Here is an 18249-nt window from a genome sequence, read left to right as displayed (position 1 = left end):
GGAGAGTTTATCTTTTGCCAAACATGTCCTTCAAACTGTTTAGACTTTTGCTCAACATCTAAATCTTCAGGACTTTCTGCAAGAAGTTCAATCCCTAACCCGTCCAGTCTTCCGCTTAGTGTCTGCGACCCCCAGAACTTTCACCAAGTGTCCTTGACCCTAAGATTTTGCCCATGTCCTCGACCTGTCAAGACATCGTCCAATCCCCTAGACTAGGACTTCCTTGCCTATACGCAACTCTTTCCACCTGCTTAGTGTCCACTAGAACTTCTATGTCTAGCCTCAACTAGGACTTTCACCTTGTCTAAGATCACTTAAAACTTTCCTGCACACTTAGTCAAACTTATTAGTACAACAGTAAAACTTAACTTTGAACCCTTTACCAATATCAAAACTCAAGTTCGATTATCTGGTGCTCCTTGCACCAACATATCATTCATTATGTGTGAGCACTGGCATTACTCACTTAGCTTATGTGGATAACTTGCTTCTTTTTCGCCCAAGCCAATGAGTCCACTGTTGCATTGCTAGCAAACTACATCAAGAAGTTTGGCAAGACCACTAGAGTGCATCCCAACCTCAAAAAGTCTAGCATCTACATTGTTCGGTTCAATGACTAAATCAAAGACAAATTACTACAACTTATTAGATTCCAGTAGGAAACATTCCCATTCCTTTCCCTCAGTATCCCCTTGGTTGTGCAGAAGTGAAGGACTAGAGACTACAGTGCCTTGACGGACGCTATAATGTGGAAAATTGTGTTGTGTCTGAAACACACACTGTTATACACATGTAAACTTGAGTTATGGTCAAAATTGTTTTGCAAGGCATCGAATGTTTTTGGCTATCCATCTTGCCAATTCCATGTGCGATAGTTGACAAGCTATATGTCATTTGTCTCTCCTTCATTTGGGCATCCAAGTACCTGCCAATCTACTTGACCACAATGTGTTTAGCCAAAGACGAAGGAGGGTATGGAGTTTGAGATTTGTAAGCTTGGATCTTAGCTTTTGTTTGCAAGTCTCTATGAAATCTACTATGGAAGAAGGACTCCCTTTGGATGAAATGGGTCCATCATTAGTACCTTTAGCATGTCAACTTATGGGAATAGAACTCCAAGGTTGTGGACTCACCTTTGATCAAGAAACTACTACAACATAGGGACACAATGTTCAGCAAGATCAACTCTAAACAGCAGTCGCAAAACCTTCTATTCACCTAGTTCAATTCTGTCCAATGTGGAACAACAGCTTTGTATGACTTCTTCCAGCTTCAAAGCGAGCCCAAGATGTGGGCAAAGGCTATGTGGTAGCCCTACCTCATGCTTAAGAATCAGTTTGCCCTATGGCTCTTTGCACATGGCCGCTTACGCACCAAGGACAAGCTAGAGTATGAGCCATGCAAAATATGGCCCTTGTGCAAGCAGACGAATGAAACATTGGAACATTGGACCATATCTTCTTTCGATGTCTTGGTAGCGCCGCTCTTTGGGTCAAGACTTGGCTTCAACTATGATATGACATGAGCACCTCCAAGCGAATGCTAAAGGTCTTCCTTCGGAGATACCAAAGTGATGAGTCCTTGACTAGAGATAGATGCTTGGACATGTCTTGTACGGTCTTTTTGTTATGACAAGCACATAATCACCGTCAATATGAGGAAGATATTCCCAATGTTGAGAGGATGTTTCACAAGATCCAAATGCACTTTTTTCGCTTTGCATGCATCTAATATGTATCTTCTCATATAATATAAAAAAACTATCTACCATTCTAAAAAAAATAAAGGACTTAGGTCTGTCATACTTACTCATTAATATTACTAAAGAGTTTCTAAGACTATTTAGTTCAATCTATATTAAGATTTTGAAATTACGGACATTGTAGGATCGTCAATGAGTTTTGATTAAAACTTACTGATGGCCTTAAGAATCTCATAATCACTTTAAATTAAGACAATTACACTCTTGGAAGCTTCTTGATAAAAATCATGCCTTTAGACCTAGTTCCATAACCTATATTGAGAGTCTAAATTAGGTCAAATTATCTCAAGGTTATAAGGATTTTTAAAAAATATAACTCTCAATTTAGAACGTGAAATCAAGATTTGAGGGTATGATTATACTATGGAGGTTTCTAGGAGCGTAATAGCCTTGGTTTGAAGTTATTTTAATATTCCTAAAGCTATTAACTAGTTTTGGTCAAAACTTGTTGATGACTCTATCATATTCAAAATTTTAAAATCTTAACATGTTCTACATCAAAGGAGTCTTAGGAATCCTTTGGTTAGTAAATCGGCGTATATATTATATTGCAAACAATCTGTCCAAGATGGAGCGGCGCCTCACACGATCTTCTGCGTCAGTGGAATTGTAACTTTGGAGATGGCAAGCCGCGCGAAGGCAAGGAACGAGGCACTCTTCATTCAAGGTGTTTGCGCAATTGCCTCAAAGGGAAGCTGGCGCACTCTGTCGAGTCCCCACATCACCACGCGCCTCTCCTCCTCCGTCCACCGAATCCTGCTCCACCTCTCCCTCGATTCCGCCCTCTCGTGGCGTTTCTTCAACTGGGCCGCTCTCTCTCTCCCCCACTACCGCCACTCGTTATCCACCAACTTCGCCATGGTCCGCATCCTCACCAACGCCCGGCGATTCCAAGAAGCCCGCGATTTGCTCGAGAAGTTCGCCTTCAAGCAGCTCGTCTCTTCGCCGTCAGTGCTGGGATCCTTTCTCAGCACTCACGATGATGACGACGACAAGGACTCCGATTCGCAAATCGTAAGTTGGCTCGTTTTCATCCACGCTCGGTCGAACAAGATCCAGGACGCACTCCAGCTGTTTGATGAAATGAAGAAGAGAAGACTAAAACCTGATCCTCATGCTTGCAGCGCTCTATTAAGCGCACTAGCTAAAGCAAGACTAACGGCCACAGCTTGGAACGTCTATGAAGCTCTTCGCAGCTTAAGAGCTGTTCCCAATCTCTACATTTTCAATGTCATGATCCATGTATGTTACAAATCGGGGGATAATGAGAAGGCCGATAAGTTGTTGCTGGAGATGGAGAGGAAGGCTGTACCTCCTGATTTGTTCACCTATAACACGTTGATCTCGCTGTATTGCAAGAAGGCAATGCACTATGAGGCTTTGGCTATTCAGGATAGAATGGAGAAGAAAGGAATCCATCCAGATATTGTGACTTATAATTCTCTTATCCATGGTTTTTGTAAAGAAGGTAGAATGAGGGAGGCATCAAAGCTTTTTAAGGAGATCAAGCATGCCATTCCGAACCAAGTTACTTATACTACGCTCATAGATGGCTATTGCAGAATGAATGACCTCAATGAAGCACTTAGATTGCGTGAAGAGATGGAAGCAAAAGGTATGAATCCTGGGGTGGCTACGTACAATGCAATCATACGAAAGCTTTGCACAGAAGGTAAATTGAAGGCTGTTAATGATCTGTTGAATGAGATGGATGATAGAAAGGTGCAACCCGATAATTTCACGTGCAACACGTTGATTAATGCATACTGCAAGAGAGGAAACATGGATTTTGCATGGAAGTTAAGGAACAAGATGCTGGAGTCTGGACTAGCCCTAGACCAATTTACTTACAAGGCCTTGATACATGGCTTCTGCAAGGTCCAACAACTAGATGAGGCTAAGGAAGTTGTCCTTGACATGCTCGAAGCAGGTATTATTGATTTCTAGCAAACATTAATGTTTATTTTCCATTATCTGATATACTGATTACGAATGATAGGACTCTAGCATATGTTTGCCTAGTTTTTTGTTTGTATGTGTAGCTGAAGATAGAAAAACTTAAGTTGTTTGCAAAATCGAGATATTATTAACACACTGTATATAGTGCTTTGTGTAATGCACCATTTGCTCAGTAACATCAACGTATTGTCTATTTGACTGATATATTATAGCGTCGGCCTCACAGTTTTTTCCCATGGTGGAACATGACTCAAGGTGAGGACTTTCATGGGAGATCATCCATCTCAGAGTCGATTCACACACACACTTAACTATGAATTGTTGTTGAGACTCAATCAATTTTATGAAAAGGTGCCTCTTTGTTGAGAGTACATACTCAATCTATTTAAGGTGAGTTGCATATCCCAACCATAATTTCTTGGTTCAGTATATGTTCCTGCCGACATTGTTTTAGAAGTCTGCCAGGAGCTACACCTTGTTTGAGCTTTGTGCTCCGACAATCACTCTCTGCCTTGTTAGATCTGGTTGTTACAGTTTGTGTATTATATTTGATGGTTATATGAATTCCAGTGAGTTTGAACAATGTTATGTGGAAATAAATCAACCAGAAGTATCAATTTCCTACATTTATACTTTGCATGCATGTGTCCAGCTACACCTAGTACGTTGAAGAGATGGTGCATTCTACTGCTAGAGGTCTTAGTATGCTGAAGAGATGGTGCATATCTAGTGTTAGAGGTCTGATAGACCGTGTTGTCATGACACGGTTACAAACAATAAAGTACCGAAACCCCTCTACGCTAATGTAGCATAGAGATGACTCGGGTCATCTGTCACGAGGAATGTAGACAATGTATGATAAATCTAGGCCCAAATGTTATTGCTTGGTAGTTTGACATCAAATAGGGGGGGGGGGGGTTGGATTTTAAGTTCTAAGACTAAGCAATGAAAGACAATGTAAGTAATGAAATCTAAGCTAATCTACCCTAATTGCATTCAAAGGAAGGGCACAAACATAATTGATTCAACATTAGCAAAGCAATGCAAACAACTAAAGGAATTACCGATTTTAAGTTCTAAGACTAAGCAGTGAAAGACAATGAAAGTAATGAAATCTAAGCTAATTTACCCTAATTGCATTCAAAGGAAGGGCACAAACATAATTGATTCAACATTAGCAAAGCAATGCAAACAACTAAAGGAATTACCGAACTAAAGTCTAAGAAACATTCCATCGAACAAGTTGTAGGCGTGAATGAAATCATCCCTAACACATGCAATCTGATGTGGAAGTGAACAATTCATCAACAATCAATTGAAATCAAGTAACACATCAAAGGAGAGCAATCAACATAGAAGTAAACCAATCCGGATTTGGAAGGGTTGAATTGTTGCTGTTGAAACCTTGGATCTGATGTGCTGTGGAAAAAGGATCTGTGGTGGAATCACCAGTGAGATGAGAGGAGTCGACTATATCACGGCCGAAGCAGAGGAGAAGAGGAAGTGTTTGGCGATCGAATAAGGTAATCCCCTTCTCCCGTCCAGTGGTTGGTGATGGATGAAGATGGTGTTGGCAAAGAAGATCGATTGGTGGAAGATCGGCGACGAGCGGAAGAGAAGACAATGTCCAATCAACCACCCTCTGTTCTTCCGTGTCGCGATCTAGGAAATTAAGCTTCTCCTCTCCCAATCTGGAGAGGAAGAGATGAGGCCCAGTGGTAAGAAGATGACTTTTGAATCTGGAAGCTTCGTTAGGTTGATGGTCATCGGCGATTGATAGGTGGAGGACGACAAAGCTACGGAAGAAGATGCGCACCCTCTGCTTCCTCGTCAAATTTGCGATCCCCCATTGCCAAGTACTATAGCTTCTCTTTTAAATCAGATCTCAGATCTGAAGTAACTGCCAAGATGGCTTTGGATCTTGATCAACGGTCAGATCTTCTCAGATATGGATCAAAAGCTTCAGATCTTGATCTCTGGTGATGATCTACTCGTTCTTGAGCTTGGATGGTTCAGATCATAGTAGATGGCTCGGATTTCCTTAGATCTTAGATGGACGGTCCATATTGTTCCAAAGCTTGATCTTCTCATCTGAATGCAGATTTGAGCCCAACTTGGTCTAATCTAACTCGGATCCATGATCTCTTGATGCCTATAGAGAATATATCCAAATATTAGCATCAAATACAACAAATATAAGATAATTCACAATTAAGTCCAAAAACACATACAACTCATGAAATATGATATAAACATGAAATTAACACATGAGAGGATTAAATGGTATGTTTATATGAATCAAAATATCATGACCAAATGATTGTTATCAAATTCCGCCACACTTATTCTTGCACGTCCCGGGCAAGCAAACAAAAGAAGAAACAATTAAAATTCATCTCCATAATAATTCCTTAACAATACCTAGAAGATGATAAAAGAAATTTAACTAAGACCATCTAAAGATCAAAACAATTATGAATGCAATCCCTACGCTAATCAATAAGCATAATGGCTTCAATCCATTTGAAATAACTAAGCAAGATGCAATCTCACAAGGTATTCACCTATTCTAACTCTTACACTCAAACATGTATAAGCGGAGCTCACTCAATGTCACTCACAACAGTTCACTACCATATGCTTCTTATTTTCTACTTCTCCACCACTATAAAACATGTCATACATGAATCAAAAGGATTTATTAAGAGAAGGAATAGAATCAAAAAGAACTAAGTGAAACAATTAAAATGATTGAAAGAAAGAATTCAAAGAGTAACTGAGAGAGTCTTGGATGAGTAACCTAATGAGTTAACCAATTGATGTGCAGAAAATAATATCTTATGTTGATGGAGTAAATGAAGGAATGACATTTAGCATGGCCCATTACAATTCACCACGTTAACTTCACCAAAATAGGCATGTGTAGCAGCCACCCAATTTCAAATTTTTCAACATCACTTGTTTCTTCCTTGGAATATGATCCATGTAACATGTTTCCAACTCATGCCAACCTACTGAATTCTTGCACTGAAGTTTAGCTGGTTAGATTCAGAAATCAGACTCAACAGAACAATCAAAAACTTCTAGAATTGATACTAGTTTCAGAAATCTGCAGCAGCTGATACTTATAAACATGCTTGTCTAATCATTTATAAATGGTGATCTTTGCTGTCCAAGTACTTATGATCTACCATGATAGATTCTTTGACAAGAAATCTTGCTAAGCTTTTCTCTGATCAGATAGCTAACCCAAAAACTTGGCATGCTTAAGCTTCACTTGATACACTATCTTTGTGTACTATTTCCTCTCCAATCTGTGAATTCAGGACCTACTCCAAAATTCTTTGGCATAATTCATCACAGAATTCCCCAACACAAATTCAAAATTCATCTCACAACTAACTCTCCAGATCCACCACTTAGTTTCAAGAATCAGCTCCTTCCTGAAATTTCAGTTTCTGTAAGAGTTTGGTTTCAGAACTTAGAGTCTAAGGTCATCTCACCATATCTCATCAAGAATTAAGCTTCACAAGGCAAGGGACTGAAACAAGGTTTATAGACACTAACAGCAGCCCCTTTGAACAAACTTCTACTTCCTATCTTCTCATTTATGAAATGCCATTATTGAAAGAGACAGAACTCAGTAGAATACTTTAATTGAATCTGAATGTTGTTAAGGCAATAGAGAGTGCTCATTGGAAGGATGGAATAGCAAATGATATTGCAAGACAGAAGCTCAGCTTTTCTAATTTTCCTCTTGCATACTAATGGGGTACAACAATTTGGTTTTGATCTCTGAAATTACCTAGCTGAAACAATTAATTAAAGACAGATTCCTGCATTACAGAAATTCCAGAAATCTGACACAAGACAACAAACCTTCCAAATTCAGATTCAGAATTCAGTTTTAGATCTTAAGCTTCAACAGAATCCTCAGGGTTCAAAGCTACAGCAATTTGGCAAAGCAATCCGATTCAAAGATGTATCATAGAATTCTGATACTTCACAATTTCAGAAATTCCTGGAATCAATGCCATCAGCAAAACTTGTACAATTCTGAACTTGTTTTTCTGAATTCAGATTCAATCGTGCCATTCAGGACTCAAGTTCAACGAAGGTTCAAAAACTTAATAGCATAAGATGGCTAAATTATGAATTCTGCTATAGCTTCTGTTGTGTGCTTCCCATGATATTGCTCCCTTCAAATTCTGCAGCTTTTGGTCACAGCCCTTCAAAGATGACTTAAATCGATATTGCAGCAGTTCATGAGCAACATCAGCTATCCAAACAGAAAACAGAATCAGCAACCTTCTTAACCTGTAGTCTTACTTCAATTGAACTGAATCAGATTTAGTAATTGAACATGCTCAAAATCATATTCAGGTTATTCTCTATAGAATCCACACAATTGCAGCAATGCAACAACAAATCTACTCTTTTCTTCCAGCAGTTCAATTTTTCTCTCCCAATAAGAATGGAGATTCAATAAAATTGGTTCAGCTGTCCAGCAACTCCTAAGTATCAGTAAATTCAGCTTCAGCTTCTCTACCCTCCTCATCACTCTTTTTTTTTTCATCTAGTTCCTTCTCTATATGTTTCAATCCATTGCATTCTCTGAAATCAGCACTAAAAAGAGAAAAATGGCAATGGAAGGTCAAGTGCACTTCTTGGTCTTTCACTGTCCAGAAGCTTGCATTAAAAATTTGGGATCAAATTCACAACTCAACAATTTCAGATGACAGCTTCCTGGATTTATAGATTTTGAACCATAAAAGAATTTGGCAAGGAAGACAAGAAGAGAGCAAAAGCTTCACTAGGAATCTTTACTAATCAGTAAACTGCATAGAAGATATGGCACACAACATATCCAGATTGCTGCATAATTTCTGATAAAGAATAAGCTCACAGATTCCTGATTAGCATCTCATTTTTTCCTGTTCTTAGTCTGGTATCAAGACCGAAGTTAATATCAGATAGCTTGAGGAATATGTTCATACAGTATAGGTAGAGAACCAACAAGTTTGGTGTAACATCAATAGCAATCATTCTGGAAATAAGCTTCTCCAATTCTGAATTGCATCAACTCAGAAATCAGCCTCTGGAAAAAATTTCAGGTTTTAATCACAAGGGACTCCGGGAGAAGCAAACACCAAATAACCCCTTAGGGATCAAAAACTCCTCTTGGACTCATAATTGACTAGAGTTCTGTAAAGAAGATTTGGTTCAAAACAGTTCGTTGCTGTTACACACTTTTAGTGCCACTGCTCTTCATCATCAACTTATGCAACTTGGTGTAATGCTTATTTCATATATTCAGACCAAAGAGACTCTGACCAATTCAATTTTCCAGCAACCACTTCCAGAAGTAGAGAGAACCAACCATTGACTTTTTTTTATATCTTTATTTTTTTCCAGCAATTGTTTAATGAGAATATCAATGTTTTGATCTCTCCACTGCCCATTTGTCACAAAAGTGCTTCAAATCCAAAGTGCATCAAAGAAAATGAACCAACCTTCATGAATAATTGCAAAATCTCCATTTTCCCTGAAAATTCATAACCTTTCTCCCCCACACTTACATCTATGTCCATCTTGGCAATCCGACTCATCAAGTCATCAACCAAAACTCTCAATGAAAGAATCACAAGCAAAGATAATCAAAGGTTAAAATGCTAGATGAAAATATTTTAAGAAAATTGTGGGGAAAGAAACTAGAAATTATGAGTGAACAAGAATGAAAAATATCCTTCATTTCCATGCATACATATGTTATTGTGATTTTGAAAAGAAGTAAAGCAAGTTTTAGAGTTCAATTGTCATGAGTGCATTTCACACAAAAAGAGAATAAAGTATAGGCTTTTGGTAGTCTCTCTAGGTAATTATTTTCCAATCAAACTCAATTAATCAAAATAGAATCTATACCATACCAACCAATAGCATGCAAGTAAAGCATTCAATCATGTCAAATGACCTAAAGTTGATGGTCAAACTTAAAAAACTTTTACCATCTTAAAAGTATTACTAGAACAATTCCATGGAGAATTTTATTCAAAATGAAATGTTATGTAGACTAAACAAAGTGCAAAATATGGAAGCAAAATGCAAATGTAAAGTATGAAACTAAATAAAAGTATAAAGTGAAAATAAAAGCAAAGAACGAACTCCCCTTTATTCTCGATGGTTGCAAACGGTTTAAAAGTAGCATCCATGCCGGTAGTGGAATGGTCCTTCTCGATGGTTGGAGTCAGTTAGGAAGTATCATCCACTTAGGAAATGGAATGCTATTCATTGAAGTTAAAATCTCTCCTCCCACCATTTGCTCTTTGAAAATACTCCCTGGAGGTTGAAGACGGTTCAATTTAAGGATCCACTCCAAGAGCTTATAGCCTCTTGCCAAGTCAACAAAGGACAACTCCTCCCACACGCATGTGGGATAAGAAGAAGACAGAAAAATATAACATTTTGCAGAAAACGTATCGAGAAGTAAGTCACATCCAATAAAATTAATCACCGGTACCTCTAAGAAATTTTTTGAAAAATCAAAAGGAATACTAACCTTGTCATGTTGATAGGTACCTGGAGGTGCTAGAATGGTGACTGTGGTCTCCTTATCATCAAATAATAGCTTAGGCTCTGGTTCAGTTGATTCTTTGGGTATTGCTTTCAATGTACAATCCCCTACACTTACATCATCAATATCTAGTTCATGTGAATGTGCAACTAGAAGAGGTGATACTTGGGGTATTACTTCTACTATGCAATCCCCTACACTCCTCATCATTAGCATCAATACCTGCATCATCAACAACATCTACAACGACAATATCAGCAAAGTCAAAAATCCTTACAACTACAGCATCACAACAAGAAATACTAGAGGAGTCCTGTGGAGTAATGGAAACGAGATCAGGTTTGTTAAAGACACTACAATCCCTCTTCTCAAGCACCTCGATATCCGTAGGAATGGTCTCATCAGCTATTATGGTAACCAGTTGTCCATTTCTAAATTGTTGACGGTTGGCGGCCATGTTTTCCAAAAGTTTTATAGTTTCATCAGGAGTCTTGTCAATCAAGGCCTCTCCACTAGTTTTATCCACCGTGTACAAATCAATCGGTGATAACCCATCATAAAAATGTAGGACAAGTAACTGATCATTGATTGGATGTTGAGGATAACTAGAGCAAAGTTCCTTGAATCTCTTCCAATATTCATGCAATATCTCCTCCTTGAATGGTTGAATATCGTGAATCCTCTTCTGCATAGTTATATAATCATTCTGAACTCCCTGTGGGCTTCGATATGCCGTATATGACTCAATAAACTGATTATGTGCAACCTCGTACCTAAAATGTGAATGATCCACCCCATTAGAATTATAGGTATTAGGAAATGACTAATACATATTCTGCTGCTCCATAGGTGGGTAGTACTGATATTCAAGCTGATAGAATTGAGTCTGAGACTGATAGTACTGATAATATGGATCCATGGCCAATGAAATTTCCTACTCTTACATTGAAACACTAGTAGATAAGATCAGAAGACACAAGAATATATAAGATCAAACACATGGATGTATGCATATGAAAACAATTAAAATAATTTTTTTTTTCAAATTTTATGTAAAAATAAGAAACAATCCTAAGATTATCAAACGTTGTTAACAATTCCCCGGCAACGACGCCAATTTGATAGACCGTGTTGTCATGACACGGTTACAAACAATAAAGTACCTAAACCCCTCTGAGCTAATGTAGCATAGAGATGACTCGGGTCATCTCTCACAAGAAGTGTAGACAATGTATGATAAATCTAGGCTCAAATGTTATTGCTTGGTAGTTTGACATTAAATGGGGGGGTTTGGATTTTAAGTTCTAAGACTAAGCAATGAAAGACAATGTAAGTAATGAAATCTAAGCTAATCTACCCTAATTGCATTCAAAGGAAGGGCACAAACATAATTGATTCAACATTAGCAAAGCAATGCAAACAACTAAAGGAATTACCGAACTAAAGTCTAAGAAACATTCTAATGAACAAGTTGTAGGCATGAATGAAATCATCCCTAACAATTCATCAACAATCAATTGAAATCAAGCAACACATAAAAGGAAAACAATTAACATAGAAGTAAACCAATCCGGATCTGGATGGGTTGAATTGTTGCCGTTGAAACCTCGGATTTGATGTGCTGTGGAAGAAGGATATGTGGTGGAATCACCGGTGAGATGAGAGGAGTCGACTAGATCACGGCAGAAGCAGAGGAGAAGAGGAAGTGTCTAGCGATCGAATAAGGTAATCCCCTTCTCACGTCCAATGGTTGGTGACGGATGAAGATGGTGTTGGCAAAGAAGATCGATTGGTGGGAGATCGGCGACAAGCGGAAGAGAAGACGATGTCCAATCAACCACCCTCTGTTCTTCTGTGTCGCGATCCAGGAAATTAAGCTTCTCCTCTCCCAATCTGGAGAGGAAGAGGTGAGGCCCGGCGGTAAGAAGATGACTTCTGAATCTAGAAGCTTCGTTAGGTTGATGGCCGTCGGCGATCGATAGGTGGAGGACGACAGAGCTGCGGAAGAAGATGTGCGCCCTCTGCTTCCTCGTCAAATTCGCGATCCCCCCTTGCTAAGTACTGTAACTTCTCTTTTAAATCAGATCTCAGATATGAAGTAACCGCTGAGATGGCTTTAGATCTTGATCAACGATCAGATCTTCTCAGATATGGATCAAAAGCTTTAGATCTTGATCTTTGGTGATGATCTACTCGTTCTTGAGCTTGGATGGTTCAGATCATAGTAGATGGCTCGGATTTCCTTAGATCTTAGATGGACGGTCAATATTGATCCAAAGCTTGATCTTCTCATCTGAATGCATATTTGAGCCCAACTTGGTCTGATCTAACTCAGATCCATGATCCCTTGATGCCTACAGATAATATATCCAAATATTAGCATCAAATACAACAAATATAAGATAATTCACAATTAAGTCCAAAAACACATACAACTCATGAAATATGATATAAACGTGAAATTAACATATGAGAGGATTAAATGGTATGCTTATATAAATCAAAATATCATGATCAAATGATGGTTATCAAGGTCTCTTCTTGATCAATCTTGGCATAATAATATGCAGGTTTATTAGACTATTATTGGAAGTCGTCAGCCATTTCCGTGGAATCAAGCACAAGCTTTGTTCCTTCGACTCCAGAATGAGTATTTGACACAGATCTAAACAGTCCAATGACTGTTTCAAATTTTTTTTCAAGTGCTCAGCATCGATGTCAGTTTGGAGTGAGAGTGAGTAAATAACAGGTCCTAGTATCTAAAAGAGAATCACACACTATGCCTAATGCTGGAGTATTTGACACACATCCAAACATGTGCCTAATAATCATTTTCAAATATTTTTTCAAGTGAATTGTCTGAAATTACAAATGCACCATTCTCGGAACTTTGGACTTTAGTTAGAAACACTTCTTAGAAAAATAAAACTAAATTGCATAAAATGAAATGAGGTTAGCGGATTTACTTGGTTTGCAACCGGAGAGGTTGTTAATCCATGACAAATGAAGTGCACTAGCATAACTCCTTCATCGAGCAAACTCTCGGAAGCGGAGAAGTCTCGTACAATGATTTACAGCTCAGAACAATGAAAACAGAAAGAAATTATTCGAATACAAATGTTGTTTTAAATCTCGAGAACCAGGGCTCCTTTTATAGGCTTACTGGTTGACGTGACCGTTTGATGACATGCACGATCTGGGTGCCCGGACCCAATCCGAGCAACCCTAGCTAATCGTCTCAATTTGCTTCGCAATGGTAAAGGAATAAGTATTTATCCATCTCAGGGCGCCGAGACCATCATCGGGTGTCCAGACCGAAGCTGACGTGGACTTCAAGTTGATCCACTGCGACGAGACACCCTTTCGGCACCAAAGTGGTCTGGGTCCGAGTGTCGGGCGCCCAGATCACTCAGCTATATGTTGACCATCCGACACCTTCTCTAGTCGCTAGCTTCTTCTTCGGTCGCTTGGGTGATCCTCCGGCCTTCCAGAGTTGAGCTCACCTGAACCCAACTCCGGCCTTCTCCTCGAGCAGTCTTCCGCTCCGACTTCTCGTCCTTCAAAAGCGCCGCGCGCGTTCTTCTCTCTCCACCGGTGTACTCTTCCGCAGTTTCTCGTCCCTCAAATGCACCGAGTCCGTCGACTCGATTCCCGTGTCATCCTTCTCGTCTGCTGTGTCTTCCGCTCAACTTTTTATGTTCCTGAGTTCCTGCACACTTGGACATAAGAATCAAAACACTATAGGACCTAACTTAATCCGGTTGATCACATCAAAATGTACCCGGGATACTTACAGTAGTCAATATCAGTGATAGGTGACAGTTTGGAGTGAGAGGGAATAAATGAGAGGTCCTTGTATCAACAAGAGAATTTCTCACTATGTCTAATGCGGGTGTATTTGGCACAGATCCAAACATGTGTCCAATGATATTTTCAAATTTTTTTCCATGTGATTAGTGTGTCAGTTTGGAGTGAGAGGGAGTAAATGAGAGGTTCTAGTATCAAAGAGAGAATTATTCACTATGTCTAATGCTGGATTATTGAGAGCATGATTTTTCAAAGAATGGTAACCTCATTTAAAATGAATATGTGGTGGTTGGCACTGCTTGTGTGACACTCCATTTGTTTATATCCTTCCGAAATTTGATGTTACAGGATGAATGTTTTTGCATTCAGGAATTTGCAAAGGTTTTACACTGCTAGTCTTCAAGGTTTATCTTGAAAAATTATTGAGGTTTGTTGTGATATTTTACTCTGGTTCATTTCATGCAGGTTTTGCCCCAAATTACGCTACTTACTCATGGCTCGTAGATAGTTATAGTAGCCAGAACAATGTCGAAGCTTTACTGAGTATTTCGGATGATATTGGAAAAAGAGGCATTTCTGTGGATAAGTCATTATACAGAGCTCTCATAAGAAGACTATGCAAGCGAGGCATGGTCAATGTTGCACATGAGGTGTATAACAAGATGCTAGGCAAAGGTATATTAGGAGATAGTCTTGTGTATTCTTCTCTTGCATATGGCTACTTGAGTGTAGGAAAGAGGATTAAAGCTTGTGAGATACTTAATGAAATGGTTGAGAAGCAGTTAAATATAACAGCTAAGGTTTACAAATGCCTCTGTGCTTCATATGTAAATGAGAGTGTTGTATTGGACTTGTTATGGAGCTATGCCATTGAGAGAGGTCTTATCGCGAAGAATGTATACAAGCTGATGCAGGAAGCCATACCAAACTCTCAGAAGGATGCCTTAAATGTGCCTAGTTCATTTCGATAACCTTTTTCCTGCGAGTTTAAAATAATATAAAATTGGGCTAAACTTTGACATAGTGACGGGAAGATTCAACTCAAGAATGTTTCTTGAATAGAGCCACACAAACAGAATATCAAATACGAAGGTACATTGTCTCAATTTTGTGTTGCATATTATGTTACTTGTGCCTAATGAGGTACAGATCCCATATAGCTATTATGATAACAATGATAATATTGATTTTGTTGCAGTTGTCACTACAATATTTTCAACGATTTCTGGCTGCTCACAATCATTTTGCGAGGAACTTACAAGATATACCACATGAACCTGAATAGCTAATCTATTGTGATACATGCAGCTTCATCCAACAAGGTTGGTAGCTTTTACTTGGTCTAAAGTGTCAATATGCAACCAATGCAGAGACATGCAATAGGGTGAATTCCAGATTCTTGATGGTAGGTAGTGGCTCAGGTTTTCCAACTAGAAGATGTCGGTTAGCTTGGGGTATGACATAGGATAAAAGGAATAAATGTGCACTTTTATTTTTATGGGGCATACATACACAGAATCTTCATTCCTTTCAACACCAAATCAACCACTTGTAGGGAAATCAAACACTTTTTAATTTCTGATTCTGTATGTGTTAATATTCCAAAGATAAAAAGTCTTCTCCAACGCAGTCATTGCTATTTAACCTCAGCAATCAAAGCTCCTCATGAATATCTTTGATTGGAGCAGTGAGATTTGTGTTTGTCTATGGTATTACAATTTCATGTCCGTGTATGAATCCTTTTTTGTGATAGAAGCTTTCAATCCCTCTTAAGTTTTTGCCATCATAATGCTGTTGTTGTGGGTCATTTTGGTATTGCTCCAAGGTTATTTCAGGTTTATCGCACTTGGACATGAATTCTCTCCTTAGTTTCTCAGCTCTTACACGAAGAAGAAGTTTATTTTGTCTTCATGAAGTATATATTTGAAGCGAGAGAATCCTGAAACCAAGCAAAAGCTCAGAACAGTGATATAGTGTCTCTCCCAATGGTTTATCCAGTGAAGCTCCAACTGCATATTCTCCTGTCAGTTTGATTTTGAATCTTGGGGCCTGGTATTTGGATGGAGAATTAAGAGGATGAATCATAGAAAAGGTGGATTTTTGAAATTTTCATCCTAGCAATTTTCAGTTGACAAAGATAATTGAAGGTCCAAGTGGAGTGATAATAGAAGTTCTTCATCTTGCTTACAAAAGTGGAGTGACAGAATAATTAGGGCTAATCTCCCCTTTATGGTTCTCTTTGTGAAATCCTTTATTTTCTTCTTTAACTGAGTGACAAATTACAGCAGAAGGTGCCTCAACAACAGAACATAAACTAATTTTTCAAAGAGGACAATCAAAGTACGTATCTTCTTCTTCTTCACCTGTTCCTGCTCCATGCCATGCATGCGCACCACTTCCGTGCTGCCATTACCTTGCTTGTGCAATCCAAGATGACTGCCGGTGAATCGTAGACGATGTGTCCCCGTCTCCAGCAGCCGCTTCAGGCGAGAAGATGCAGCTGTTGCAGTTGGTGGCCAGCAGGGACGGCACGAAGTAGCGCTCCTCCCCGCTCATGATGGGCATCGCCACCCCCAGCTTCACCGGATTCCGGTAGTTCGGCTGGTAGGTCTGGCCAAGCACGCCTTCCACCCTCTCCGTCAGCCCCGCGAACTTAAACTGGACATCCAAGTGCACGAAGCAGTCGCCGGCCGGCACGCCGTAGTGATGCACCCTGTCATCCTCCTCCGTCACCGGCGCTGCAGTCGCCCTCATCTCAAACGCCCCCGGAAGAGCCACTGCCACGCTGTTGACAGTGGTGGTGCGCTCCACGAAGAGGTCGCCGGCGGACCAGGCGGAGAGGTGGCCGAGGGCAAGGTCGAAGCGCTCGCCGTCGAAGGCAAAGGAGAGGTGGTCGGCGGAGGCGTCCCAGGAAGCGGCAGGAGTGGCGACCACAGTGAGGGAATGGCGGCCGAAAAGGATACCGAGCGACTGCACCCAGGTGTAGTCATGGCGGCGCCCGGCGGGGCGGAGGCCGATAAATCGCGCGTTGATCTGGAAGCCGGCGTCGGATACGAGGGCGAAGTGCTGGTTCGCCCGTCCGCGGAAGTAGAACACGATGCCGTCACCGCCGACGAACCGCGGGTCCCTGCATGCCGCCCCCACGCCATTGCAGTTAGGTCTTCTGCCTGTTCGAAATCAAACAAAATGAAAATCAAAGTCATTGCTGCAAAAAGATGGATCTGCAAATTCATATTTACTTCCACAAACAGCCTCGCAGGTGGGATTGCTGCAGTCCACAAAGCACGCCTTCTCATTGGGATTCGCTGGCCGGAAGGCAGGGCACTGAGGAGGGCAGGTAAGGTTTCGGCCGAAGCAAGAGCTGCGGGGGTCATTGCAGATGAAGGAATCGGATGGATGGTTCCTCCCGGCCACCCGAGAAGGTGGCTCAGCTGCGGGAGTGGGAATCGGCGGCGACGACGGAGGCGGAGGGAAGTTGAAGTACTGAGCTTGGGCCAGCCGAAGGGAGGCCAGCAGGAGGAGAACTGGGAGAAGGTGAGCCATTGGTAAATGGTGAGGAGGAAGAGGTACGTACTCACACTTGAAGCACTTGCATGGTTTTATAGCACAAGCTTGAGGCACTGGAAGTCAATGGATTTAATTATAGTCGGTCCTCTTTTATATATATAACTGTAATGTCATCGTAAGATGGGCAAAGTTAATGAGATCACGTGAGAGGATTAATTATTATATATAAGGTGTTTTGACCAAAGGTCATTAGCTTAGTTGTTCATAGTACTTGATTCTTTGGTTGCTAAGTTTGTTCCTCATGGATTCAGTTCAGGGGTTAGCTGGCAGAGGTGTCATCCTATCCTAGGTTCTGTTGACCTGCCATCAGGTCAACATGATAGATTTCGTAGACAAGGAGCTGTGCATATTATACTAACCTAAGGTAGCAAAGCTCCTACTGTAAGGAAGGGTTACGCATGAAGATTCTTGTGTACACTAAGCTAAGGTAGCAAAGCTCCTACTCTAAGGAATTAGATCATGGTAGCAAAGCTAAGGTACAGCAAGAAGATTCTTATGCATATGATCTGATCTGAGTTGTACCACGTTATCTTATAGTTGACTTTTTTATGTGTACACTTTTCTGCCATCGATATCATATATG

At 40.2% G+C, this 18249-nt stretch overlaps 1 protein-coding gene across 2 annotated transcripts; it reads left to right on the top strand.

Annotated features, from left to right (window-relative positions):
* Window positions 1-2184: 2184 nt before the first annotated feature.
* Window positions 2185-16289, top strand: LOC122034416 (pentatricopeptide repeat-containing protein At5g38730-like). Of its 2 annotated transcripts, XM_042593664.1 has the most exons (4): window positions 2185-3692; window positions 14565-15191; window positions 15298-15421; window positions 15925-16289. In XM_042593664.1, the coding sequence occupies exons 1-2, from the start codon at window positions 2384-2386 to the stop codon at window positions 15068-15070; spliced, it is 1815 nt and encodes a 604-aa protein (XP_042449598.1). In that variant the 5' UTR covers window positions 2185-2383; the 3' UTR covers window positions 15071-15191; window positions 15298-15421; window positions 15925-16289. The 2 variants fall into 2 exon arrangements, with proteins under 2 accessions (XP_042449598.1, XP_042449597.1); XM_042593663.1 differs by having other exon boundaries at window positions 15298-16289.
* Window positions 16290-18249: the final 1960 nt, after the last annotated feature.

This window comes from Zingiber officinale, chromosome 11B (genome assembly GCF_018446385.1).
Source record: "Zingiber officinale cultivar Zhangliang chromosome 11B, Zo_v1.1, whole genome shotgun sequence".
In the NCBI taxonomy this organism is placed as follows: domain Eukaryota; kingdom Viridiplantae; phylum Streptophyta; class Magnoliopsida; order Zingiberales; family Zingiberaceae; genus Zingiber; species Zingiber officinale.
This window is presented reverse-complemented; position numbering and strand designations above follow the sequence as displayed.